The following is a 27,543-nucleotide window of genomic DNA, read 5'->3' on the forward strand; positions in this document are numbered from 1 at the left end:
CTCGTGTCCTAATGCGAGAAGGCCAGGTGCACCTTGGCAAGGAGACGTGCCAGAGGAGCTCCGTTCAGGCAAGTTACAGCCCTGCTGCCTGTGAGCTCAGCTTAATGAGTTAAATACATACATGGTAGGTCATATAAAATATAGTTGATTATTATAAAGTGAGGTGTCTTTAAACAGAAACAGACACAAAGCAAGGATATGCACTGATCAGCTGATCAAAATGCTGTGATCAGAGGCTCTCAGGAGCTCGCCCTTGCCTTTCTCCCAGGGTCAGGGGTTCTGAACTGGCGAACCTGCAGTCCTCCGTGACTTTACAGGACAGGTTACCCCAAGCAAGGGCTTTTGCAGCTGTTCACAGGAGTCTGGCGCCAGCGTCAGGATGGGGCAGCGCCGGGCCTGCCGGTGAGCTGGGAAGGTGTCCTTCTTCTTTCACTTCCTGGGGGTGGGGGGTCGTAGGCTTCGCGTTTCTCCTTTAAACGTTTTGTATAATTTGCCAGTGAAACCATCTGAGACTTTCTTCTTCAGACGATAGTTACAAACTCACTTTCTCCAGTGGTGACAGGGCCCTTCAAGCCACCTGGTTCATGCTGAGTGAGTGTCGGTGGCTCCTGGCTTTTGGGGACCTGGTCCACTTCACTCGGGCGGCCGCGTCTGTGTGAAGAGGGTCACGCACACATTCCTTTCCCATCCCTTTGCTACAGACCTCCTTCATTCCTGACATTGGTAATTTGTTTTTTCTCGTTTTCTTCGCCCGCGCTGCCAGAGGTTTCTCAATTTTATTGATCACCCCAAAAAGTCAGCTTCCTGTTTCACATTTTTTTTACTTCTTTGGTTTTCAGATTGCTTCCGTTTCTGCTCTTGTATTTATTTCCTTCCTTCTGCTTGGTTTGGGTGTATATCGCTCTCCCTTTTCTGATTCCTTAGTGGGTAAGCTTAGACTACTGCTTTGAGACCTTTCTTCTTTTCTAATGGAGGCAGCTGTACTACACGTTTCCCTCGAAACGCTGCTTTAGCTGCGCCTCGCAGTTCTTTCCTATGCTGTATTTTCATTTCATTCAGGTCAAGATGATTTAGGATTCGTTTTAGACTTCCTCTTTGGTCCATGGATTGTTTAGCGTTGTGTGGCTTAATTCCCAGGTGACTGGGGAATTCCCTGACGTCGTTCTCTTAACTGAGCTCCACCCAAATTCTGTGCAGTCAGAGAACGCACTCTGCATGTTACTGATTATTTTAAATTTGCTAGGGTTCGTCTTTTTGACAGGAAGTGTTTCATATCGGTGGTTGTTCCACGTGCACTTGAGGAGAACATGCACAGAGCTGCCGCTGGTGGAGCGTGCTGGTCGTCACGCCCAGCTGCTCTTTCAGTCGCTTTGCGTCCTTGCTGGCTGGCTGTCTCCTGCGCCTGTCTGCTCCTGGGAAAGGAGTGCTGCCCCCTCCAGCTGTCACTGTGCATTTTCTATTTCCACTTTCAGTTCTGCCCATTTTTGCTTCAAAATTTTTTCTATTAAATCTGTGTTGTTAGGTACCTACCTTTATAATTGTTATGGCTTCTTGAAGAATTGTCCCTTTTATCAATATGTCATGTCCCTCTTTCCCAGTGATTCTCTTTGCTCTCAAATGTATTTGGTGTGATATTAACATAACCACTCACTCCTGTCTTCTTTTGATTAGTATCTGCACAGTATATCATCTTCCATCCTTTTACTGTGACTTATTCATAGCATTACATATTTTTTAATTGAAGTAAAGTCAGTTACAATGTGTCAGTTTCAGGTGTGCAGCACAATGTCCCAGTCATGCATATACATACATATATTTATTTTCACTTTTTTTTTCATTAAAGGTTATTACAAGATATTGAACATAGTTCCCTGTGCTGTACAGAAGAAACTTTTAAAATCTGTTCTTACATATAGTGGCTAACATTTGTAAATCTCAAACTCCCAAATCTATCCCTTCCCACCCACTTTCCCCATTAACCATAAGACTGTTTACTATGCCTGCAAGTCTGTTTCTGTTTTATAGATGAGTTCATAGTGTCCCTTTTTTTTTTTAGATTCCACATATAAGCAATCTCATATGGTATTTTTCTTTCTCTTTCTGGCTTCCTTCACTTAAAATGACGATCTCTACATCTATCCATGTTGCTGCAAATGGTATTATTTCGGTCTTTTTTATGGCTGAGTAGTAGTCTGTTGTATAAATACACCACAACTTCTTTATCCAGTCCTCTGCTGATGGACACTTAGGTTGCTTCCATGTCTTGGCTGTTGTATATAGTGCTGCTGTGAACGTTGGGGTGCACATATCTTTTCGAATTAGAGTTCCCTCTGGATGTATGCCCAGGAGTGGGGTTGCTGGATCATAGGGTAAGTCTATGTTTAGTTTTTTGAGGAATCTCCATACTGTTTTCCACAGTGGCTGCACCAAACTGCGTTCCCACCAGCAGTGTGGGAGGCTCCCTTTCCTCCACAGCCTCTCCAGCATTTACTGTGAGTTTCCTGTGAACAGTTTCAGATGTTGTGATTTACAATAAGAAACATACACGTGGCCTTCATCCGTCCCTGGCTCGTGGCTCCTGAAGCCCGTAGAGCTTCCTGGGCTGTGAGAGCCACCCATTTACATCACATCCAATTCTGGGTCATTCGAATTTGGAAATTCAGAACGGTCATTTGAATTTAGGCCTGACATTAATTATTACTTTGTTCCTCTTTCCTCCCTTTCCTGCCTTCTTCTGGGTCATCTGAACTTTTTTAGTATGCTGTTCAAGCCTTTCTGTTCTGATTGTGACTGTGTCTGCTCTGTCGCTACCCACAGTCTTCTCGCAACCCGCACCTGGCACTCAGCTGGGATGCAGAAACCTCACACCATGTTGGTCTCTCTGCCCTGACCTTTCACGCTGTCGCTGTCTTAACATCACACTGTCTGACGCTGGAATCCCCGAGACTGTGCTGTGACTTCTGCGCCCAACATCCAACATATTTTAAAGAGCTTGAGGAGAGAACAGTCTATGACGTTCCCCATTTCTGCTGCTCTTCCTCAATCCCGGTGTTCCGAGTTTCCTTGTGGTGCCCTGTGCCTTCTGTCTGAAGAATCTCCTTTAACAGCCCTTTTAGAGCAGGTCTGCCGCCTACACATTCTCTAGTTTCCCTTCATCTCAGATTGTCTTCATGCCACCTTCCTCCTGAAGGAGATGTTTGCTGCATGTAGAATTCTGGATGGACACGACAGCTCTTCTCTTTCCACACCTGAAAATGTGCCGCTTCCTCTGGCCTCCATGGTTTCTGCTGAGAAACCCACTGCTGTGGGCCGACTGGACCTGCACACCACCTGGTGGCCTGAAAGTAAAGATTTCCAGGAATTGAAGCAGATGACATCTGATCAGAGAGCTTACCCAAGATGTCAGGACCAGGCCTATTAAAAGGTTTAGAATTCACACAAGTCTCTCTCTTTCATCCAGACTCTTAACTGACTGTGGATTCTTATCCAAATTCATGATTTCTGAATGCATAACCTACAGGCTGTATTACTGGTAAACGTTTAGTTCCAAACTTACAAATCTTTGAAGGTTTGCTATCTTGGGGAAAGGCTTATCAGCCGTTCTTCCCTCCACTGAGATTCCCAAAGTGCTTTTTCATTCTTTCAGCTGTAAGTGTGCTCTTGCTGTTCTAAGACACAGACTTCAGATGGGAAATCCCTGCGAGATCTCCCTCCTACTCCTTGTTACTTGAACGTGACCTCAGTAGGTTTCCAGCCCACGCACTTTCCCTTCCACGTGGGACACGACACCCAGGAAAGGTCTTTCCTGGCATAGAGAGAGAAAAAGTCACTGAACCCAGGAAAGACATGACTGCTGATCAGCAATGCTTGCAGAGTAAGATCTTGAGCAAAGCAGGGGAAACGTGAAAATTAAGAGACGGAAACCCCATTTAAAATGGAGTCAGGAGGCCAGAAAGGGGAGCTCTCACATCTACTGCTCAGCCTCAGTTTCAGACTCAACAGGAAGAAGGTTCCTACTTACTACCCAGCAGGAGGAAGGGAGGTGTTCTCCCTGCCCGGCAACAGCCCAGCCAATGAGAGACCATCACAGCTCAGCCAGTGAAAAGCCACTACACCTCCAACTCCCAGTTTCCTCCAATGGACTCTTTGTTTAGATCAGCCCCTCCCAAATCCCCCTTCTCCTCTATAAAAGAGTTTCCTCTCCTTTGTTCTCTGTACTTGCCTGTGATCCACCATAGATTGCTTGTCCTGAACTCCAAGTATTTACTGTTCCCAAATAAACCCATTTCTGCTGGTAGATTACTGGCTGTTTCGTTATTTTAGATCACCAGCTCTTCCAACACCTGTGCCTTCTCATCCCCGGGACATGCTGGCAGCCTTCTTCCTGCTGGTCAAGATCTCCATGGTTCTTCAGGTGTGCAATGTTCTGAAGACCACTCTGTGAGTCTGGGGTCTTGTCTCCATTCTGTGGAGGATGCTGGGGTTTCAGATGCACCCGCAGTGGGTCTGGGACACACACACCTGGGTGCAGGGCCAGGGGCTCATAAATACCTTTGAAGGTAGTTTTCTTGTACTTTCTAGATCCCTGGCTCCCAGCTCCCTCTGGGCCCCCCTTCCTGGCCCTTGAGCCAGGCCCTACTGCAACAGGTCCTGTGAATACAGCATGTCTAGCCCATGTGACTGCCTGCCTGGAGTCCCCAGACAGACCTCAGCCAGGTGACAGCTGCGAGGGGTGGGACCAGCAGGGGGCGCCCCCCACAGTGGCTCTGATTTTCTTTCTAATCCTGGGCTCTGAAGACCTCTCCCCCAGGGCACACAGACCTAGTGAAAGGAGCTGTTGGCACAGTGTGTCCCTTCTGGAAGCAGGGCAAGTGGCGGAGCCAAGTGAGCGTCAGCCTAAGGGGGATGGAAGGTTCCATACGAGGCAGATGTGCCCTGGGTGTCCTCCCCAGGGTGGGCTCTGTCCCACTGGTGGTGCCAAAGGGTGGCTGTTTGGGCTGTTGAGGAGGCTTGGGCACGCAGGCCTGGGTCCGCACACTGCAAGGCTTGGAGAGAGCAGCCCAGGTGGGTGCGGCAGGCTGGGGCCAGGGGCAGGCGAGGACGCGACATCGGGCTTGGTCTTCTGGGCACTTGTGAAGGTGTGTGTGTCACACTGGGTAAACAGGACACACCTCACCTACGTGAGCCTGACGTCACCAGTTTGGATTTTAACGGAGAGTATCTGGCCTCTCGCAGGCCCGACCTCTCTTCTCCCTAACAAGCAGCCTTCTGAACGACCAGCTTCCTCTGGGGTAGCCGTCCATGTCCACGTCCACACGGCCTGGCCTCGCCCCAGTTAATCACACAGACAGTGCGACAGCGGACGTCTGTGCAGAAGCCCCAGAGAGAGGTGCTGGCTCAGTGTTCACCTGCTATACTTTAAGAGCTATTGCCAGACTGTTTTCCAAAAAGGCTACAGCAATTCACAGGACCCTCTCTCCACACAGCCACCAGCACGGGGCACAGACACCCAAACCGACAGGCAGGAAGCACTTTCCTTTTGCCAGCTGTTCACCAGCCACTTGATGTTCTCCTCTGTGAGCCGACAACTCAGACCTTTACCCACTTTTCCCTTTTGGTTTTTGTCTCTTAGACTCTGTATGTTAAGGACCTTAATCCTTTACCTTTCACATCCGTTGCAAATATTTCTTCCCCACTCTCCTCTCTGGCTGCTGCCACGGTTTCTGTCTCAGTTGGGGTGGGTGTGCGGGGACACTGCGGAGCCCACAGGTTGCCTTGGCCCCGCCCCCCCCCCAGCCCACCTCCACGTCTGCACTCTTCACATCTGTACTGGGTTTGTTTCTGGGCACGTTCTGGGTTTAACATCTTTTTCTCCATCACACTTCTGGTGGTTATGGGGTGTAAAGGAAGGAACCCTGAGAACAAGACCCAAGACCTCAAGCCTCCCGTGGGCAGACCCTGCCAGCCTTTCCCCACCGCAGCTGACCCTAAAGGCCGCGGGGTGAGCACACTCACTGGAGCAGCCCGACCCGAGACTGCAGGGTCCCCACTAGAGGCCAGGAGAGGGGCACTGGCACATGACAAAGCTTCTGGCAGGTCCTGGGGTAAGGCAGCCGTGCCTTCTGAGCACACAGTGCGCGGGCGAGTGGGTCACAGTGGAGAGCTACCCTCCTGGCCACCACGGGCTTTCCCTAGACAGAAATGCCCCTGGCAGCATCGCTCAGGCTCCAGGCCTGGAGGGTGGGGAGACATGTCACGTCTCAGAAACTGAGAGTGTGCAGAGGATTCCTGAGCCACGTGCGACTTTGTGACGAGTGACTAGTGAGTGAAAGTATGCAGGTAGGCATTCAGTATTCAACCTAACGCTCTAAAAGCTTATCTACTCAAGTGGCACCAAACCCTCTGCCCACCTGCAAGGCCCCGGAAGCAGCTGGAGGCTGCAGGGCTGTGGGGCTCCCCTGAGCTGGCGCACCCACCCCAGGAAGGGCCGTTGGCCTCCAGCTCTACAGAACCCTGGGCCGCCCAGCCTTCACTCATGCTGTCCACTGCGTGCCTCCCACCCTTCCCAAACTTGGTGGCCCTGGATGTGCCAAGCTGGCACCTGTTTCTCTGTCCACAGGAGCCTCCAGGGTAGCCAGGCCTGGAGACCCAACAGCAGCTTGGCCACAGGGAGGGGGTGGCGCTGGCACGCCTGGGGATGACTGAGGCTGAGGCCAGCTGGTCCCGTGGTCACTTCCTGGCTTCCTGCTGTGGCCACACTGCCGACCACGTGCAGAGAATGGCTTGGGGAACAGGGCCCTGCTCTGTGTCCGGGAGGGGCAGAGACTGCTGGCGGTGGGGTGTCACTGCCCTCATCTCCCAACCCTGCCTGGCCCTGCAGGACCACATCCCGGCCCCTGCAGCCATCTCGGGGACCTGCTCCTGCCCAGACCCCTTCCAGAGCCCCACCCCCAGACCTCTCACACAGTGGGCCCTTGCCAGGGAGGCCTAGCGCCCCAGCCCCTCGGTCCCAGCTAGGGTGTGCAGGTGGCCACTCCAGCAACAACCTCACGCCAGCAGGCCTGGAAGCCTCTGGGCCCACGGAGGGAGCAGACGGCGCTGAGAGAGAACACCCACGCGGCAGCCGCAGCGGGGGATCAGGTTTAATGGTCACTCTAAGGGGTGTTGTACATTGTTCAGAGCCCTGGACAAGCCCCTGCCCTCCCTTGGTGAGGGCACAGCCAGGTTTCTCAGACTGGGCTCTGCAAAGGGGGGCCAGCCCCCAAGCCCCAGCTATGTACAAGAGAGCCCACTCCCAGCCCACCAGCTGCCAGCCCTTGGGCCCGGGCTGCGGGGGTCCAGCCCCACACTGCACTGCACAGCAGGGCTCCTGCCTACCAGGGCCCAGCCCAGCCGGGCCCCCACCAAGACCCCAGACCTCTGCACTAGGCGAGGCCTCCAGACCTTGGCTACCGAGAGCTGAGCTGGACAGCAGCCAGGAGCCAGGCAGGTGTGGGGGGGCCGGGGAGCAGGTAGGGCCTGGCTCCACCCGGTGTCCCTGTGGGAGAAAGGCAGGCAAACCCTCCCTGCTGCTGCCCAGGCGCCCTGCCGGGTCGGCACAGCCAAGGTCAGAGAAGCAGGGTGTAGGAGCAGTCCAAGCACAGACGATCAGGGACTCGGCCAGGGAGGAGCCAGGCCGGCAGACGGCGCCCCGGTGCTGGTGATCAGATACGGTAGGGCTGGGGAGCTGGGGCGGAGCGGGTCCTGAACACACGCTGAGCCGGGTGGTCTATGCCATGACTAGTAACATAGCCTTAACTAGTTAACTAGTAATGCTGCTTCCCTTTGAATTGTCTCGGGAGGAGGAGGGTAGAAAATTGCACTTATTTCTATGAACCTGCGGGGGAGCCACCCGATGCTGCAGCCTCCAGACGAGGCCTAGACCCGGGCAACCCCAGGCCACGGAGCATCCGCCAGCCGCGTTGGGCGAGGCTCCCCCGGGCCGAGGAGTCGTGGCCTCTGACCCGTGGCGCGTTGAGGACCAGACCCCCGGGAGGCAACCTGAGCGGCGTCTGAGGTGCCCTGAAGTGGCCATGAAGACCAGGACCCACGCACACGGGTGGCACACAGCGGCCCAGTCCCAGGCGCCGGTCCGAGGCAGCGGCTGATGGCAGCCCTGCCCTCACAGAACGTCCTCAAAATCCAGCAGTTTGGAGTGCTGGCGGCTCTTCCACAGGCGGTACAGCCGGAAGTCAAAGTAGGTCTCAATCATCTGCTTCCCTGAGGCAGGAGGGGCGAGGTGGGGGGACTCAGGCCGCTGCCTCCCAAACCCTTTCCCTCGGATTGGGGCCAGCCCAAAAACTCACCTTGGGCCGACAGCTCCAGGGGGGACTCGAAGGTGACCCTGTAAGGGGTCATGAGGGTCCTGAGGTTCTGGAACAGCTGGAAGGACAGGTGGGGCCGTGAATTCAGGGCAGGGAAAGAGAGAGGGACTTGGGGTGGGTGGTTGGGGAGCAGGAGTCCCCCACCGCTGGTGAGGATCAAGCACAGGGGCTTTCTCTGGGAGGACTGAAAGGAGAGGGGAAGGGAGTCTGAAGATAAAAGTGTCCTGTCAAGTCTTTCCATGGGCCCAGGGTCTGCACCTGGGGTGGGTTGGGGTCCCGGTACCTTCTCCCCGTTGGGGTTCCCCAGGATGTAGCAGCCCATGACGTGGATGACGTTCGGCTCCGGGTTCACCTTGCTCATCAAGCGGCTCAACCGCTTCCAGAAGCTGGTGGGGGAGAGGTGGTCACTGGAGCCTCCAGCCCCGGGTCCCAGGCACAAGGAGGGCACCCAGGAAGGCACTGTGGGGGCACGGCACACTGGCTCCACCCCACCCCCCCCAAGCTCCACAGCGGCCCCTGCTCACTGGATCATGTCCTCCTCCTTCTCCACTTTGGCAAAGGTGGCCACCTTGTTCTTAAGCAGGTACAGGTGCCCTGGGCCACCCTGTAAGAGGCTGCAGTTAGCTGGTCCGACTGCACACGGGGGTGTCCAACCACTGCTCCCCACAACACGTGCACACAAATGCACACGTGAGCGTGCTCACACAGGGAAGAGGCATCCACGACCCCACCCCTGGGCGGGGAGGGGCTGAGCCCTACCTGACAGAAAATGAGCATCTTCCAGATCTTCGCCCCCTTGTGGTAGACATTCAGCTTCTTCTCTATCTCCTCTGGGGGAGGCACAGTGTGAGTGCTGCCCCCAGTGCCCCTGCAGCCCATGTGCACCCCAGTCCCAGGAGCAGAAGGCAGTGGGGTCGGGGAGCACATACCCAGAATGTCCTCGAAGGTCGCATGCTCGTGGTCCTGGGACAGATGAAAGCCACAGCCACATCAGAACCCCTCTCAGGCACCGCGCGCACACACAAACACACACGCGCGCGTGCGCGCATTCACCGAGGCAGAGCAGGGCGGGCACTCACGTAGAGGATCGGGATGATGGAGGGGTCGTCCCTGCGGATGATGGTGGGGATGTACTCAGCTTTGGGCACTTTGGAGGAGATGAGCTGGGGGCGACAAGGGGACCTGCTCAGGGCCTGCCACCTCGAACCCACGGGCAGCAGGAGCCCCTGTGAGGTTGCCCCCGACTGCTAGGCAGCCTGCAACGGTTGCACCGGGCCTCACCATAACCTTGGGGGGCACAAAGCCCTCAGTGTCACAGGCTACAGCCTCCAGGCCCTTCTCCGTCTCCCAGTCCAGGTCCTCGAAGGCCTCGCCCAAGGTGCAATGCGAGCTCTGCAGGTCACTACCTGAGGGGCAGGATGGGTCACTAGGACTGCGGGCCAGCTGCAGCCCCTCCTGTTCCAGCTGCAGCCCCAGAGATGGGTGATGGACAAAGCCATAAGCCATGTCCTGGAAGGTTCTCCGGGCCAGTGAGAAACCGGCAGTGGGTGAGAGAGCCAAGCCGGTGTCCCCACCAGCCCGGCCAGATTGGCCAATGCCACCAGCCAGGAGCTGCCCGACTGGAGGCTAGAGGGCCCTGGTGCGAGGCAGGTGGGAGCCAGGGTGCAAGTGGCAGCCTCAGCCAGGCGGACCGCGTGCCCGGGCTGAGGAGGAGCTGGGCACTGCAGCACCCGGGTCCCCGGGCCTCTGGCATGAGGGTGGCACACAGGCCAGGCAGCCAGCGGAGCCGCAGCTCTCAGTTACCCCTGCCCAGAAAGTGGGGTGCGGGAGCGCCCCCTTAGACGGTAAACTGAGGCTCAGCGGAAGCGCAGAAGCCTAGCTGTCCTCCTGGCGGGCGAGCGGGGCTGATGGCCTAAAGGGGCCTCTGGGGGAGGAGGGCCGGCCTGGCCGGGCACCTACTGTCTCGGGAGTCGTGGGAAGTGTCGGCTTTCATGGGGGTGGGGTCGCTCCAGGACCGGCTGAAGCTCCGCTCGCGCCGCTCAGCGAACGCTGCAGTGAGAGCAGAACCCGTTAGGGCAGGGGCCTGTCTGGGGCCGGGGCCTGGTTGGGCGGGGCCCACGGCCACGGGAGGTCCGCAGGGACGCACGGTGGGCTGGCTAGGGGAGGCAGTGGGGATGCTGGAGGGTCTCCGTGGTCAGGGCAGTTGGAGGACGCCAGTGTGGCGGGACGGGGTGGAGTGGGCTGGGACGGACGGCAGAAGGGCATTGGGCGTAGCCAGGGCGGGGCGGGGTCAGGGGCTGCAGCAAGTCTGCGGACGCGGGTCTGGGGCGCAGCGAGCACACGAAGCCCCAGTCGGCCAAGAGCAGCGTTGTCCACCCACCCACCTGCTCGCCCCCGGCTCTTACTCTGCGCCTTCACCCGCCGGCTGCCGACCATGCGCAGGTGTTTGCGGAAGTTCCTGCGGGTGGAAGCACAGGGGCTGGTGAGGGCCGAGAGGAGGTGGGCAGCGGCCCCTGTCTCCTTCGCTCCCCTCCCCACTGCTTGACGGCCACCGTCTCTGATATTACTCCTTTGCCTGAGGCATGCCCTCCCGCGCCCCTATGCTCTCCCACTGGCCCAAGGCTCACCCAGTCCCTCTTCTACTGAGACCCTGCCAGGGCCCCCCTCTCCTGGCGGGACAAAGGCACACCACCAAGCCTGCTCCTGCCACGCCGCCCCACCCCATCCCAGGGCTGCTCCTCTGTGCAATCCGGTACCCTTCCTCTGCTGCCCACCCTTCCCTTCCCTTCCAGACTTGGGCCCAGGCACTCTGAACCCTGCCAGCTTCCCTCCCCAGGTGGTCGGGGGCTCCTGCTTCCTGGCACAGTGGCCAGGGCAGCATAACTGCACCCCCCGAGGGGGGTTTGGGGCCTGCAGATGCACCCTCCCCGCCACTGTGTCCCCAGGCCACCTCAGAGGCAGGTTTTCCTCACCCCAAACTTTATGCCCTGCCAAGGCCCAACATCCAAGACAGACAGACAAGCCTCCTGGCACATCCCCGAGGTAGGGACCGGGGAGGGTAAGCCTGGCTGCTGACCCCACAGCTCTGGGCTTCAAGGGTCAGAGGGAGGCACAGGTGGGCCAGCTGGCTGCAGTCCACCTGTCAATGTACCCCAAAACACAGGCCTGGGGGCCCAGGCCACAGGACCTCTCCTGCCTGTCGCGTCCCCAGAGCAGGGCCAGGCCAGTGGTCGCCACCGCCCTTCCCCCATCGGTCTGCCGGGCCGGGTGGGCCCAGGCGAGACCAGCACAGACAAGAGACGGACCCTGGTGGCGAGTGGCTGGCAGGCCCTACCTCTGGATTACAGACGCGGAATCATTCTCCCGTTTCCGGCGCTTCCTCTCCGCGTAGCCCCTGAACACCCTGGGAAACCGCCACGAGTCAGCACTGCCCTTGGCCGCAGGCAGGAGGGACAGAGACGTGGGGACAGAGGCGCGTGCACAGGGCCCAGCAGGGCATCCAGGGCACCGGGCCAGGCAGAGGGTCCTGGCCTGCCTCGCCCTGTCCTCGGCCTGGCTCCCAGCAGGCCTGCTGCAGCCTCGGTGCTTGCTGGGACACAGCACGCCCTCAGTCAAGGCCCAGCCCGGGTCCCTGGCCTGCCCGACCTTGTTGGGGCAGGAGAGCTCCCCAGGGACAACCACCGTGCCCTCAGGCTTGAGATCCCACAGGGTACTTACGAGATGCTGGGGTCGCGGCGGGAAGGGGCAGCGTGAAAGAGAAGACACAGTGAGCAGAGGCCCTCAGCCCTCAGCCCCTGCAGTTAGTCCCCTTCCTGTCACTGACTTGGGGCCCCTCCCGGTACTCTCAGCACCAGCGGGATTGTGGCTATGCTATGGGCCAGCCTTTGAAAGGACAGCAGACACTCAGGTCGCCGTGGCCCATGCCACCAGGCGCTGTGACCTGGTCAAGCTGCAGGGAGGCCTGACTGCTCCTCTGGCCCTGGAACCAGCAGCAAAGACAACGGCCCCCATCCAGCCTGAAGGTGGTGGTGAGCTCCCAGGGGAGCAGGTGGGAGACACCGCGGCAAACTGCACCTCTCTGGAAGGAACCCCTTGACAGGCCACCCAGACGAGTGAAGATGAAAAAGAGTACATCCCCAGGGGCCTCCTAAGTTGTGATCGCTTGCTGTGCACGTGGCCCACATGTAGGCTGCAGCCCCCAGCCAGGTCCCTGGAGGACAGAAGGGACAGACTGACTAAAGGGTCTGAGAGGGATAGGGGAGCTGGCTGGGAAGAGCAGCCAGCCCTGCCTTCCTCCAGCCTGACATCACTGCAGGCAGACCTGGCGGAACGTGGGCACGTGGGGCTGCTCAGACACAGCCACCAGCTGGGCTCAGAGGACGGGAGAGGGTCTAACAGTAGTTCCTGAGCCCCAGGGAGAGGCCCCCTGCCTCACATCAGACACAACTCACGCTTGCATAGTTGTGGTTGCTGTCTGGAAACTGAAGAGGTTTTCCTTGGGGAACCAGGTCCGGATAGGGGTGTCATCTGGAAGAGACACAGGAACAGTAACTAGAGTGGCCTGGAGGTCCCTGAAGTCTCTGCCCCAGCCTGGCAGGGAGGGCAGGGCTTCCGCCACCGCAGCAGCGCAGGGGAAGCACTGGAGCTCCCCAGCCCTGCCCCAGGCGGGGGAGGCCGGCACAAGCCACTGGGCCTGGGGCATCCGCTCAGCTGTTCAAACTGCAGCAGCTCAGTGGCTTCGAGACGCTGGTCTTTGCTTAGCTCTCCCTCCACTGCCCACGGCTGATGAGTGTTCCTTTGAAGACACAGCCTGCTCCAGGGTGCCCAGGGCTGACTTTGTCTCCCTCTGCGCAGGAGGGCAGGAGGGCAGGGCAAGGACAATGGCTGCAGCCTCTCCTGGGGGCTCCAGGCCCTTCTCTGCAGCCCACTCTGGTGTCCACTCGGCCAGATCTTCTCTCCCTCAGACCCTCCTAGGAGGGTGGGTAGAGACTTTCCACTCTTAGGGTTCTTACAACTGCTAGACAGGGTGGGCCAGGTGCTGTTTACTCTGCCCTCTCACCCTGACCACTTCCCCACCCCTCGCTTGTGCTCATCAGAGGACTGCGGGCCGTGGAGGTGAACTGCCTGCACGCAGGGTCTGCGCCCTGCTGCCCCGTTGGGTTGCTGATCTGGAGGCTCAAGAGGTCTCCTGAGAGGCTGCGGTGGCTCAGCTGGTTAGAATTTTGCTCTTCAGGGGATGACAACCTCAGAGCCAGAAGGTGTGGGGCTACGCAGATGTCCCAAGGGGCCTCCTCCTGACTCAGAGGCCTCCAGGGCTCCTCAGCCACCCTCCTGGGGAGTGCTAGCCAGGCCCCAGACACCTATGGGCCTCCCTTGATGAGTGGGAGCCCCACCTGGCGGGCCCCAGGGCAGGGACTATTCCCCAGGATTCCCCTAAGGCAGCCCAGTCTTTCAATTCAGCCAACGTTTTCTGCCTGTTCAACCCTTAAGATCTTCCCAGGCCCCCTCCTCGGAGAAGCACTCCTAGAATGACTTGGTGCTGGCAAGGCCAAAGCCAGCCGTGAGGCCTGACATGGACGTGGGACGTGGGACGTGGTGGAAGGGCTGCACCTGCATGCCATGACCTGGGCAGCCTGCACCCATCCAAGCCTCAGCCCAGCATGAGTGTCCCATGCCCTTGACAAGCCCCCTCACCGGACACACGGTCAACGCTGTACATCCTCTCCAGCTTCTTACGGCGGCTGGTGGCCTCAGGCAGAGGCGGCTGGTCCAGCCCAAAGGCCTGAGGGGAAGGGCTAGGGGCCAGCTGGGCACATCCGGGACATTCCTTGGAGCCCTGGCGGCTGCTCGCCCAGCTCTGGCAGGGCCTGCTGATGTCCTCACGGCTGCCACCTGGGCTGGCACCCAGGGGCTGGCTGTGGTGGTGGGGGTGCCGCTCCCGCTGCCGCCGCCCCTTCACCACGGCCAGCTCGATCGCCTCGGCCTCTGGGCCGGGCAGCAGGGCTGGCTCTCCAGAGATGGTGTACACGAGGGGCTGCGGACCCTCACCGGCTGGCTTCCCACTAACGGCCTCCTCTGGGAGGCTGCCCTCATAGCGGCCGTTGGAGATGAGGGAGAGGCGGCGCTTGTTCTGGGGGGCCGGCTGCATCTCAGGGGACCCGTCGTGGCCAGAATAGGCGTCAGCCAGCAGGTGGTCTAGAGGAGAGGCACCAGGTGAACTGACAGCCTGCTGGCCCTGCCCTCCCAGTCTGCTGGTATTCTGAAGGCATGGAATGAAGACCCACTGGGTGCCTGGTCCAGATGCGGGGGTGGGGGTGGGGGGGCTAGGGCTGTTCCCAGCCCCACTGACCAAACCCTAGGCCCTGGTGACTTGAGAGGAGGTATTTCCGAGATGCGCACTCCCCCTAGAGGCTCACACCTCACTTCTATCTGGGCCGCAAGCCCCCCTTACATATGTGCGTGGGGGTGACAGGCTGTACTACCTGTGGGTGATGGGGGGCAGGAACAAGCAGGCCACCTCCCAGCCTGCCACCGCACCCGTGCACCCAGTGCCAATACCTCCCCTCCCCCCCACCAGCTGGCCCCGAGAGACAGTGGTGCCAGCCCCGGGGGTGCCAGGAGGCCTGTTGCCATGCCAACGGCCCAGGCTGGGTGGGTGCCATGGTGATGAGTGACTCGGAGCTCCTCCTGGGGCTCTGGGCCAGGGAGGGCAGGGGGTGTGAGGAAGCCAGCCCAGCAGGACAGCAGCTGCTTGCTGGCGCCCCACAGTGCGCAGGTGTTGGGCCTGGCCTGCACGTAAGACAGCATCCCTCCCCTAGGTGGAGGGGGCTATGTATGGACCCCGTCTTGGCACCACCTTACGTGCTCCTACCTGCACCGTTTCGGTTCTCAGGGTGACTCTGGGACAGGTACTCGCCAAACGCTCGGGCTGCTCTGATGGGTGGACAGCGAGGTGCGCCCTCAGTGCACAAGACCCCCACCCAGGCGTCCCCATCCCCACCCTGGCCCTAGGTGCCAGGAAGGGAGGGCTGCCGGTCACAGACGGCAAGCACTCCCATCCCACTCCAGAAAGCCCAGGGCTGTAAGGCCGCGGTTCCAAGGACCCTTGGGTCTCCGTGCACTTTGGCGGGACCTCCAGGCGGGGGCTCAGTCCTCTTAACGTCCAGCCTCTGCCGCCCAATGTGTGTGGGGGGGGTCGTGAGGTCGGGCAGCTCGCCCATCGCAGCCTCAAGGAGGGGAGCCGCACGGAGGTGGGGGCGGGGCGCCGGGGAGGACGCCGCGGGGACGGGGACGGGGACGGGGGCGGCGCTGGTCCTGGCGGTCAACCCGCTGCACTCACCGCACTTTGGCCGCCACAGAGGACATGGCCTCGCTCCTCAGCGCCCTCCTCCGGGAGGCGACAGCGCCCATGGTCGAGGCGGCGGCGCATCCCCTGGCCTCAGAGCGCGCCCCGCGCCCGCCGCCTCCGTCGGGGAACCCGCGCCGCGCCGGGGCTTGGGCTCGGGCTCGGGCTCGGGTTCGGGTTCGGGACCCGCATGGCCGCGCAGGGCCCTCCGCACGTCCCGCAGCACCAGACAGCGCCGCCCGGCCCGCGGGTGGCGCTCCGCCCCCCGCAACGTCAGGCCGGGGCGGGGCTCGGCGGGGCCGTCCACCGTGACGTGAACGACAGGGCCCGGGAGACCCCGCCCCGTGACGTCATACTGGGGCGGGGCTCAGAGGGGACAGGCTGAAGCCCCGCCCACCACGCCGGCCGCGGGCAAGGAGCGGGGCCAGGGGCCGGGCTAGACGGCTGGGGCGGGACCACCTGGCTCTCCGCCCACTCACCGCTGCCTCTGGAGCTGCAAACAGACGCCGGTGGTCAACTGACCACGAAGCTCTTGGCTCTGGAGTCTCCTTGCCCCTTGCAGACCCACGTGCCCTGCTCTGAGACCTGTGCAGATCGTGGGCCCCAAAGTCACAGGGCCGACAGGTATCCCTTCTTGTGCAAAAGGACTCCCCGGCGCTATTTAATGATCTAGAAAGTGAGGTGCAGGCGTCACATCTTAGGGAAGAACCTTCTGTGTACCGAGTGGAAACAGTGCCTGAGCTCTTAGGAGGACCTCATCCTTAGTTTGGGCGACCCCAGCTCCATCCCAGACTCTGGATGCCCTGCCTGTCTGGCCTGGAGTCGTTGGCCTGGGGCCCCCACACGGTGACCCCGCAGGCAGGCAGGAAGCACACGCCCACCTCAGGCTCAGGGCTGTGGTGCCTGCAGTGGGCCAGTAATGGGGGCCAGGCTGCCCCCTGGCTTCAGTCGGGCCCGTCTGGGTACTGCCCTCTTTCACAAATACCTTGGCGCAGGGACGACGTGTCCCACACAATCACATCTACCTTTATTGACAGGCTAAGCAGAAGCGTCGGGGGCTCGGACATCTCAGAGTCCCTCCAGGACTGCTGTGTGTGCAGGGCTTGTCAGGACCCAGTGCATCCCCAGGAGCGGCCAGTACGGAGAGGCCCCAGATACTCCAACACCAGCCTGGCTCCCCGCTCGGGAGAAGCTGGGTGCACTGGACAGTGGGACCCTGGGCCCCAGCGGGGTCTCCCTGGCAGGCTGTGGAAGAGCTGTGGGAGCTGGGCCCCGAGACCGACCCACAGGACATGCTAGTTTCAGGACGCATCCAAGAGGAGGCCTCTACCCATCTTGGTCAAAGAGCCAGGGGGATGAGGAGTCCTGGGATGGTTTGGGGGAAGCCAGTATGGGGTGCCGGTGCCGGAGTGAGGGCTCGTCCTCCTGGAAGTAAACCACACACGGTCAAGGCCAAAGTGGGGTTAAGTCCGGAGGGCTGAGCCCAGGCTGGGATTCTCTGGCCCTGGGCTGCAGGGCAACAGGAAGGGAGCCATTGGCCTGCTTTGCGGCCCTCAGAGCCGGTCTGGCCGAGGGGTGCAGGGTGTCTGAGCAGCTCACCGAGTCGGAGCCCAAGTCGGTAGGAGCACTCTGGAAGTCAGCGTATGCATCCTGGGGGCCATCCAGCAGCTCCTCCTCGTACTCGGTCTGGTAGTCAGACTCATCTGGGTGGAGGGCAGGGCCATGTTGGTCTTCTCAGAGGGCAGGGACCATGACACAGGGGCACAGGTCCCCACATGCAACCAACAGGTCCAGGGGCTGCCAGAGGGAGCTTGGTGGCCAGGACAGCTTGTTGGGGGTGTCAAGGGGGAGCAGGGGACGCTGCCACCGTCACCCTTAGCTGTGTGGGCATGTCCCAGGGTCCAACTCACCATCAACAGTGGCTACCTTGGCAGGCTCGATCCGTGACACAATCTCAGCCAGGTCCGTGAAGGAGGCGTTGGGGCAGGTGAGGATCTGGGGGCCAAGGCAGAGGAGATATCTGGCCAAGCTGCTGACCACAGCCCCACCCTCTCTGTGATCTAGTCCTGGAGTGGGGGCGGGTTGGGGGCCAAGGCATGGACAGTGGGCACTGTCCTCTCCCACAGGAGTCTTTCAAGGGTGGAGCACCAGAGGTGGGTAAAGAGAGGGTTTTGCTGGGCAGAGGTCAGGACACAGCCCCCCAGTCCTCTCCTCTGCCCTCGCCCTTGTCTTCTGTTCCAGAGGGCGGAGGGGTGGCGCCCACAGGCCCAAGCAGGTGAGAGGGTGTGCCGAGGGGCTGCGGCTGCAGGGAGCCTGCACCTCTCCCATACGGGGCAGTGGAGGCCGAGTCACGGCGGGGAAGAAGCACCCAGCCTGGCTCACGTCGCACGGCTTCATCCTGCTGGTCCCCTGCCGGTCCTGCAGCATCTTCTCCAGCACACCGCTCCGGCCCCAGATGTCAAACACTGTCCGCCCGTGCTGGTAGCCCACTTCCTGCACACACAACGGGCACCCCGTGACCTCTCAGGTGTGTGAGCAAGGAGCCCTGGGCGGGGGGCAGCTGGGACACTCACACAGATCTCGTCGAACTTGCCGAAGTCCAGGGTGCCGTAGCCATCGATGGGGGGGCGCAGGTACTCGCAATAGTCACTGCTCTTCACCATCTCCAGCTGCCGGACGCAGCACACATAGGCCAGGCGCGTCTGGATCTCCGCCATGTTCAACACCTGCTATGTCACGGCCACTGAGCACAGCTGTCCTGTCCCCACGTGGCCATGGGTGGAGCCACTGTGTCTGGAGCCCTGGCCCCCTCCCACCCCTCCCCACTCCCAAGTGGGGTCTATCTATCTCTGCTAGACCCGAGGGAAGGCTGGGTGCCCAGCCAGGACTTCTGTCCCCTTCCTCAGCGCTGGTCCCAGGTGGGCAGGGACAGTGAGTGAGTGCCCACAGCCCCACTGGACCTGGAGCCTGGAAAGGGCTACCCCCCTCACTGCCCATCTCAGGGTCTCAGGGTCTCAGGGACACGGGCACCAGGGTGTGACGAGGAGTGGGTGGGTACATGGGGCTGTGCCCCGACCTTGACTTTCGTGGCCAAAGGATTCCAGCGCTTCCACAGCAGCCACCACCCGGAGAGCGCATCCCCATAGTTGGTGAGATCCGTCTCGTCCTGGCTGCCCACATCGATGGCAATCACCACCTTTGCGCCCATTGACCTGGCCACATCCGCTGGGGAGGAGATGGCCTTGGTTACCACTGGGGACAGGTACACAGAGCCCCAGATGGGACCAGGGCTGGGGAATGGGGGCAGAGTAGGGGAGGGCAGGGATGAAGTGGAGGTGGGGGCAGAGCCTGCCTTAGAGAACCTGAGGAGGGAGCTGGGGGTTGGGAAGTGAGGGAGGTCAGGAGGGTGGTCTCCTCTCCACAGTCACCGGGGCTTGTGGAGGGGCAGCCAGTGAACAGAGCTGTCCAGCAGGTGACAGGTGTGCTCCAGGAGGGGCCTCGCCCGGAGCAAATACGACACCTGCAGGCTGTTAGTTCTGACTGTGCGCAAACGGGGCATAATTGCTCCGCTCCTCTCTTGGCCTGGTTCTAAGCGCTGCTGAGCCGACAAACGGAGCCATATGCTGGGAGCACGTGGTGCTGCGCGTGCGTGTGCGCGGGCCTGGATTCCCCGGCACGCAGGAACGGGGCGCTGAGACAGGGCCAGGGGGCAGGCCCTCCCAGCCCGCCCGCCCGCCACGGTACCTGGGAGGTTGTTGATATAACCCCCGTCCATCAGCAGGTGTCCATCTTTGGGGTCGCAGAGTGGGGGCATGTAGCCCGACAGTGACATGCTGGCACGGACATACCTCCACAGGGAGCCTGGGAAGGGTCCAGCGGGTCACGGGAGGGGAAGGAGCCCTCATGCCCAAGGTGAGTTCCCACCCTAGGCCCCTGGCTCAGAGTCCTGCATGTCTGGCCTCCAGTCGAGGGCACCAGGCCCGGCCAGATGAGGGACTTGGAGGCCAGAGGGCCAGGCCAGCTCTGGATCTCCCCATATCCCACTGTGCCACCGCCTTCTGCCAGCCCTGCTGTCTGACTCACACCCCCAGCCAGACACAGTTCACGTGGCTCCCAGACACTCTGCCCTGGAGGGCCCTCAGCGGCCCAGCTACGGTCGGCTCTCTCCTCTGGGGCCTGTCCAGCAGTCCCAAGTGCTGACTCAGTCCACACACAGCCGTGACCCAACTGTGCCCTCACTCTGCTCACTCCCCGCAGCTGACCCCCACTCCATGCGTACCCTCCAGCTTCTGGGTCCACGGCAGAGTCACCTCTGTTCAGACCTCCCTCAGCTTCCTCCCTCCTTTGGGCGACCCTGGGGCTTCCCTCTGCCTGGCCTGGACCTGGCCCCTTAATGCCCCTCCCCTGAGCTGCTCTGCCCCAGGCGGGGAGCCTGCAGTCTGGGAGCTGTGCTCACCATCGGTGTGGACCCTCATGGCGGAGGCCGTGATGTCCGTGGTGATGGTGAAGTAGGGGACCCACAGGTCCTGTGAGGGAAGCGGGGCTCAGAGGGGCTGCCCCACCATAGCCAGCCCTCCACCCTATGGGTCCAGGGCACCCAGACCCAGGCAGGAGGAGGCTGTGGGCCCTGCTGGGGCTCCAGGCAGTCCCTGAGGGGGCACCTCAATCTGCTTGTCCCGGAAGACACTGCAGAGGCTGCTGTTGAAGCCGGCCCCCGAGAACACGGAGGTGATGGGGTAGGTCAGGTCCAGCATGGTCTTCACCACTGATGTCATATCCTGAGCGGGGGGGGCACGTATGAGACCCCTGCAGAGCAGGAGGGCCCACACCCCAACCTGCAGGCACAGGCAGCAGGCCACCCTGCGTCATCCAGCCAAGAGCCTGCATCAGGAGAAGGGAGCAGGGACAAGGCCACCCAGGAAGCATCTTGGGGGGCCTGGAGTGGGAGGATGTGGCCGGAGTGTCAGGGCCTGGAGGTCCCATGGGAACAGCAGCTGGCCCTCCCGCAGGCTTGCTCAGTGGGGACAGTGAAGGCACACTGGCACGAGACCACGGTGGAATGAAGGCCAAGCCCCAGCAAGCCGGGGAGGGCAGTGTGGACGCTCAGTGGCCCTGGTCCTGGACGGGCCTCATCCCTGCCCAGAACCAGAGGGGCCCACAGAGCAGAGCCTGGCAGATCCCACAACCAGGCCACCACGCCCACATGTCAGGGCCCAGGTCCATGCAGACAGGTGGAGCCAGCAGATGGCCTGGGAGGGCTCCATCCCACATGCCCCACAGGGCAGCCCCTCTGTCCAGCACACACGCAGGATGCGGGGATGTTAGGCCCAAAGCTGCCTGGCTAGTCCCACACCCGTGACAGACTAGCAGAGTAAGGAAGGGAGAGGGCTGCCCGGGCCTGCGACCCGAGCCCTGCTGAGGCTGGAGCACTGTCCCTGCGGCCACTGCTCTCCTGGGCTGTCCTGAGTGACAGGCCAGCAGCCTGCGGCCCCTGGGACAGCTCACTTCAGGGAACAGGGCAGACAGCCTGCTCTGAGACCTGTGCAGAGGATGACCAGTCTCCTTTTCTGTTTGAAAGGAAATTGCAAACATTTTTGATCCCACTCATGGTTTCAGCCAGGGCTCCATCCTGTTCCACAAAAACAAGTAGACCCCAAGAAGGGCAGACTGCAGCCTGCCCTCCCACCCGCAGCCCCTCTGCTCCGCCTGGGTTCCCAGAGCCTGGGCTGCACCGGCGTCCCTTCATCACGCGGCCATCGTACTGACGATGTGTATTTCATACTTTCCGTGTCCCTGACGCTCTGGCCTTTGGGTCTCGTACACCCGGGAGAGTCACAGCCCAGGACTCACCCAACCCATCCAGTGTCCGCCCCGACCACCTACCTCTCTCTAACCCACACACCAAGCCCAAGTCACCCGGGGAAAAGTACCAGGCAACTGGGGACAGCCCCGATGCCCCCAAACCTGCCAGGATTATTTGAACGGGTGGCCCTTAAGCTGCGTGCCCTGCCCTGCCTCGCCCTTCCCACAGAGACCCCAATAAGGGCCCTGACCTAGGCCTCCCCCTGCCTCCTGACTGGCACCGGTGCCCTGGGGGCCCTGTGGGGCAGGCATGCCTCTCCGTGTGGAGAACTGTGGGTCCATTAACCTCTCCTCAGCCCCCTCTGTACATTAAGACACCAGACACCAGCCAGAGCCAACCCCCAACACGGATGAGCTTCCTGCCTCTGTGTTCTCACTCCAACCTACAAGCCTCGCTCCGAGGCCAGAACCCCACAGAGCCACACGCAGGGGCCACGGGTCCCCTGCCCTTCTTCTACCCACAGCACTGCAGGGACGGCGCGGAGGTCCTCACCTCAGCCCACTGTTTGGCGCGGATCCGTATCTGGCTGTAGTTCCGCTCCTCAGAGTACAGGGCCCCCATGAAGGCCCCGATGGACGTCCCTCCGACCATGTCCACAGGGATGCCGCACTCTGTCAAGGCCCGGATGACACCAACCTGGGCACAGCCTCTATGCCCCGGGAGCACAGAGCAAGAAGTCAGCGCCCCACCGGGCCTGCTGGGACCCCAGAGAGGGTCGTCCCATTCCACCCCTGCACTCAGTGCCCGAGTCCTGTGTGGGTCACAGAGAAATGAGCAGAGACGCCGACTCAAAGGGGCTGCCGACCCCCTTTAGGTGCCTCTCTGGTCCTTCCTGAGAGGCAGCCAGCTCTCAGCCTCCTCCACCCCTCCGCGTCTGACCCTGAACGGTCATGACCCTGAACGGGCTTTGAACGGAACTAGGCAGGGTGGGGAAGGCAAGTGGATGCCCCTGGAAGGGGTGCTGGTACACATCCCAGGGCCATACCCAGGGGCCACATCCAGGGCCACATCCAGGGCCGGGTGAGCAGGACCCAGATGAGCCCTGCCCGGCAGGAAGGCCAGCGTCGGGCTGAGACTATCCTTACCAGTTTTCACACGTGGCGTCCACCACTCAACCAGAAACAGTGTCATGTGAGAAAAGACTGTGTGGTCGCAGCAGGAGGAAGGAAGGACAGACAGTGGGAGCAGACGGAGCAATACCCAAGAGACAGGTTAGCAAGTGTTAGAACTGATGACCAATGTCAGCCTCAGGCTCAAAAAGCACTCTCAACTCTGAGCGTGAATCAGAAGAAAGCTGTCCCTACATCACTGAAAACCCAAGGCAGGGAAAACTAAACCCACTGCCTCCAGGGCCGACGCACCCCGACGGCTCGGCCTGCCGCAGAGACCGCGGACTTTCCCTCCAGCCTTCATGCCGTCACCCGCTGGCCCGCAAGGTGGGGAAAGAAAGAACAGTTCAAATCAAAGAGAATAAACGTAAGGAAATAATAGAGATTGGCGCAGAAATGAATAGCCCAGAAAAAGAGAGGGTCCTCAAAGCTGAAAGTCGGTGCTTTGAAAGGATGGATTTGGTTGACACCTCCTGGTAAGGCTGATCCAGAAAAAGAAAAAGAGGGAGAGAGACTTCGGGGGGGTCCTTAATAATTAGCATCAGGACTGAGAAAGGAGGGGGCCTCTGTACAGATGCTTCAGGTAAGAAGCAGCCAGGGTGAACCTCACGCCTGAAGCAGGGAAATTCAGATAAAACGGACACGTCCCTAGAAAAATATAACTTACCAAGCCTGTGCAAGAAATAGAAAATCTGAGCAGTGCTGTAACTATCAAAACAACAGAATCTTCGATTTTCAAATCCTCACAAAATTTCACGCCCAGATGGTCTTGCTAGTGAATTGCACAGGCAGCAAACAAACGGACCTACATTTCAGGACAGGATGGGTGTGGCCCATAAGCTCTGACTCGGAGGTCTGGTGACACAGAAACAGGCCGCACACCACAAGCAAACGAGTCCCTCCCAACAAGGCAGGCGAGTTGTTCCTTTAAAATCACACGGTGTGATTCGCCACGTTAATAGAGTAAAGGAACAAAGTCACACAATCATCCCAGCAGGCCTGTGGAAGCAACCACTTGAGACGAAAACGAAGCACAGACGGAAACGCCCTCAGGCCGCGAAGGGCGTCTGCAGACCCAGAGCCGCGCTTGCACTTGACCGCCAAACTGAGAGCACGGCGGGGTCTGCACTCTGCACAGCGGCTCAGGTGAGAGGGAACCAAAGGCATTCATGGATTTTGGGAAGAGAGGAAATAGCGTCTTTATTCTCAAAAGGCATAACCGTATACGTCAAGTGCAAAAAAGCTACCACAAAAGCTACTAGGAGAAGTGAATTTAGCAAGGCTATAAGATGCGACATCAGTTTACAGATACCATTTTTACATACCAGCAACAAAGAATTTGACATGAAATTTAAAGGATGCCATTTACAATAGCAAAAAATCCCACAAAATACTTAGCTGATTCTCAGATATACATGGAAACGCAAAGGGCCTGGGGTAGGACCTCGGATAGCTAAAACAGTTTAAAGAAAAATAATCTGAAGGAATTACAGCACCTGGAGATTTATGAGAAGATGTCCTGTAAAGTTAGAGTAACCGAGACAGCGCAATGGCGCCGCTGGGACAGAAGGCGCACCACAGGGACACGGGGCAGGTGCAGCTCCCCTCTACGCAGCTGCCTGGGGCTTGGCCCAGGCCCTCAGCAGCTCCACAGGGAAGGGAAAGTCTTCAGCAAGGTTACCATGTGGGAGAAAAGCCACCTTAGCTCTCACCTCACATCACGCATGGAAAGCAACTTCAGGCGGATCACAGACCTGCACGTACCAGCTTCTAGAAGAAAATACAGAATACCTTTGTGCCCTTGGACAGGCAAGAGCTCTCAGAACACCAGAAGTAGTGACCATAAAAAACTGGAAAGCCACATTTTATCACAATTAAAACCTGTTCATAAAAAATGCGTTAAGAAATAGGAAAAGAAAATGAAAGACTGAGAGACAATATTAGTTATGAGTATATCTGGCAAAAGGCCTGTATTCAGACTATTTCAACAACTCCTCTGACAAAACAGTGGATAACAAGCCACCTGTGACAGAAATGTGTTGAACATGCATGCGGCCCAGAGACACGCGGGTCAGCGTCACCACAAGGCACAGCTGCACACCCCGGCGCTGGCTACAACTTAACCCTCTGATGATACCAAGGGGGACAAGACCGTGGGCAGCCCAAACTCTCAGAACTGGGCGGGTGTGTGTGTGTGTGTAAAACTGCTCACTACCCCAAGCCAGGTCACTCCACTCCCAGGCATTAGCCCAGGAGAAAAGCACACACGTCCACAAAAAAGACTAGTCCAAGAATGATTATAGCAGTTTTGTGCATAACAACCAAAACCAGAAAACAACCCAAATGTCCATCGACAGGAGGAAGAAGAGCAGATCGTGGAGACCACAGAATCCTCTGTAGCAAGCCCACTGATGCAGTCAAGGACACACACACAACCTCACACATGGGGTCGGCGGGACCAAGCCAGACGCAGGCCAGCACAGGGTGGGAAACCTAAATGAGTAAGAACCTGCGTCACCATCTTTGGAGAAACTCGATACTGCACTAGTGGAACAAGAAAAAACTACAAAAAAACCACTCAGACATTAAAAACCTTTAAGCAAAAAGATCCAGTAGAAGATACATTCGAGAAAAATCACCTAGAAAGTAGAACAAAAAACAGAGATGGAAAACGTGGGAGAGAAGAGAAAAGATGCCAGGGCAAGACGGTCGTCTGGACGCTGCTCTGGAAGAGAAAGCAGAGGGGAACGCCGCCAGCACGCCCCAGCACTGAAGCGCGTCAGTTTCTCAGTTTGAAAGGCCCCCTGGGAACTGCCCGATGGGAGAAGAATGCCACCCGGGCCACCAGCAAGTACTTGAGACTCCCCTGCAGATGCCAGGACGAATAGCCTCACGAGTGAAAACGGCCTTGACCTCAACAGCAATCCTGGGAGCTAAAAAGACAATGGAACCACACTCTGAATTCTCTGGGAATATTACTTCCACCTAGAGCTCCACATCCAAACTGTCACTCAGGAATGACAGTAGAATGAGGATATTTTCTGCTAAGCATGGTCTTAAAACTTTTATCTCCCATGCCTCTCTTCTTAGGGATATTTCTAGAGTGTGAAATCTACCAACAAAGAAATACATCAAGAAAGAGGAGGACATGGAATCCAGGAAACAGAGCTGAACACAGGAGAGAGACAAGGGCAGTTCCCAGAATCACGGTGAAGGGAGATTCCAAGGCCACATCCGAGCAGCACAACCAGGGAGCATCTAGGAGAAGCAAGAGGAGGCGGAAGGGTGGGGGAGGGGTGGCGAAAGAGAGGGAGGGCAGGATGGGAGGAGGGGCAGAGGGGAGAGAGGGAAGGTGGGGGAGCAGAGAGGGATGGGGCAGAGGGGAGAGAAGGGGGAGGGGGAGAGGGAGGGCAGGATGGGAGGAGGGGCAGAGGGGAGAGAGGGAAGGTGGGGCAGGGAGGGGAGAGGGAGGGCAGGATGGGGTGAGAGGAGGGTGGAGGAGGGAGGGTGGGAGAGGGAGGGGAGGGGGGAGAGGGAGGGTGGGGAGAGGGTGGCCAGCACTGTCTGCAGGGCTGGCATGCAGACACAGCGTGTCAGGAGGCCCTGCTGGAGAAGCAGCACGTGCCAGTGGCCCCCCCTGCGTGCTGGTGGCAGTGCCAGCATCCACCGCGGCGAGGGCGTGAGGGGCTCCACCCCACGGGGCACCACTGGCCCTGCACCCGGCCCTCAGAGGGGTGGGGTCCAGCACAGGTGTGCCCTTCCTGGCGCCGTCCAGTTGACCAGAGGCCCTCGAACCCTCATACCCTCACCACACACAGGCCCTTCCAGTTGTGCTCTATGTGTACATTTCTCTTTCACCAAGGTCAAGGGAAGGGTAGCAAGGGTCAGGCCGACCATGTGGGGTGCAAGTTATTTGGGATAAAAGCCCTTTAAGGAACCCACCAGCCCAAAGAGCTAAACAATGCTTCATGAGGTTCTGAGCAGGTCAGATCGTTATTCTATAAGGTGTGTATTAAAATGGAAAGAAACTCACCCAGAGCCCAATGGAAGGACTGGCAAAGGATAAGAACAGAGTTTTCAGAAGAGGAGACAAATGGCTAACGGGCAAACAGACAGTCAGAGTGAGAAGTACATGATCCTCTGCTGCACTGGCCACAGTCCCGCCCTGGCCCTTGGCAGAGTGTAAGAGGCACCAGGCCCTGAGTGCAGAAGGTGCTTGGTCTCCCGGGGCCACAGGGAGGCCTCTTTATCTGCACGGGCATGCACTCCCACACATATGTGCACACACACGGGGAGCTGCTCGCTGGAAGGGCCAGGACTCACCTTGCTCCCCCTCCCCCAAGCACCAGGGCGATGGCGTTGCCGGTCAGCACCCGTGCCAGGCGGGAGAAGTCCGAGTGCCGGTCTGGGGGCCTCTGGAAGACCCGCTCATACATCTCCACCTAAGAGAGGCCGGCAGACGAGAGGGCTGGGCCGAGTCTGCACACAGCAGACCTGACCAGGCTGGTCACCTCCATCCTGACCCAAAGCTCTCTCCAGGACACCCCGTCGGTCTGATCCTGACCCTGTCAGCACCCTGGTGCCCAGACTTGCCCAGGAGGGCCCGTGGCTGAGCGGATAGTGCAGGCAGCTGGGCCACACACCCCCAGGCCCAGCTGAAACTTGCCAGCCCCCAGTGGAGGATGCTTGGGACATGGAGCATCATGTCCTGGGCACAGACATGGCTGTCAGGAAGCTGTCCAATGAGCTGCGGGGCTGGGGGGCTGTGCACCCAGCCTCCAGGGCTGAGGACCCCTAAGGAGGAGTCAGTGCCGACCTGAGGGCTCTCTGAGGCTTCTGCTGAATGTGAGAACCTTAGGCCTC

At 59.4% G+C, this 27,543-nt stretch overlaps 2 protein-coding genes across 17 annotated transcripts in view; both read right to left on the minus strand.

Moving 5' to 3' along the window:
• Positions 1–1,792: 1,792 nt before the first annotated feature.
• Positions 1,793–16,570, minus strand: NSMF (NMDA receptor synaptonuclear signaling and neuronal migration factor). Of its 12 annotated transcripts, none has more exons than XM_072960600.1 (15): positions 15,703–16,570; positions 15,235–15,296; positions 14,058–14,558; positions 12,815–12,890; positions 11,698–11,766; positions 10,748–10,821; positions 10,319–10,412; positions 9,645–9,765; positions 9,443–9,526; positions 9,293–9,326; positions 9,123–9,193; positions 8,888–8,967; positions 8,622–8,749; positions 8,346–8,421; positions 1,795–3,338 (listed from the first exon to the last, which is right to left on the minus strand). In XM_072960600.1, exons 1-15 carry the CDS (start codon positions 15,771–15,773, stop codon positions 3,158–3,160), a joined length of 1,722 nt encoding a protein of 573 aa, XP_072816701.1. In that variant the 5' UTR covers positions 15,774–16,570; the 3' UTR covers positions 1,795–3,157. The 12 variants fall into 12 exon arrangements, with proteins under 12 accessions (XP_031532942.1, XP_031532950.1, XP_072816701.1 ...); XM_072960601.1 differs by having other exon boundaries at positions 1,924–3,338; positions 10,769–10,821; XM_072960602.1 differs by having other exon boundaries at positions 1,924–3,338; positions 8,647–8,749.
• A 143-nt stretch (positions 16,571–16,713) lies between these two features.
• Positions 16,714–27,543, minus strand: part of PNPLA7 (patatin like domain 7, lysophospholipase) — a 57,249-nt gene continuing 46,419 nt past the window's right edge. For all 5 annotated transcript variants that reach the window (XM_072960597.1, XM_072960598.1, XM_072960596.1 and 2 more), the window contains 11 exons: positions 27,004–27,122; positions 22,064–22,220; positions 20,370–20,486; positions 20,165–20,234; positions 19,453–19,569; positions 18,785–18,933; positions 18,282–18,434; positions 18,091–18,201; positions 17,619–17,703; positions 17,308–17,411; positions 16,714–17,133 (listed from right to left, as the gene is read on the minus strand). In XM_072960597.1, coding sequence (XP_072816698.1) covers positions 17,035–17,133; positions 17,308–17,411; positions 17,619–17,703; positions 18,091–18,201; positions 18,282–18,434; positions 18,785–18,933; positions 19,453–19,569; positions 20,165–20,234; positions 20,370–20,486; positions 22,064–22,220; positions 27,004–27,122 — 1,281 coding nt within the window. In that variant the 3' untranslated portion in view covers positions 16,714–17,034. The remainder of the gene's footprint in view (positions 17,134–17,307; positions 17,412–17,618; positions 17,704–18,090; positions 18,202–18,281; positions 18,435–18,784; positions 18,934–19,452; positions 19,570–20,164; positions 20,235–20,369; positions 20,487–22,063; positions 22,221–27,003; positions 27,123–27,543) is intronic.

Source organism: Vicugna pacos, chromosome 4 (genome assembly GCF_048564905.1).
Source record: "Vicugna pacos chromosome 4, VicPac4, whole genome shotgun sequence".
Taxonomy (NCBI): domain Eukaryota; kingdom Metazoa; phylum Chordata; class Mammalia; order Artiodactyla; family Camelidae; genus Vicugna; species Vicugna pacos.

Excerpts from the sequence above, each read along its gene's own strand:
- NSMF (XM_072960600.1), bottom strand. The coding sequence starts at position 15,773 with ATGGGCGCTGTCGCCTCCCGGAGGAGGGCGCTGAGGAGCGAGGCCATG. Across the intron at positions 15,297-15,702 it reads TCTGTGGCGGCCAAAGTGCG|AGCAGCCCGAGCGTTTGGCG; the intron begins GTGAGTGCAGCG and ends TCCACCCATCAG. Across the intron at positions 8,422-8,621 it reads GGGACCCCAACCCACCCCAG|CTGTTCCAGAACCTCAGGAC; the intron begins GTGCAGACCCTG and ends CTGTCCTTCCAG.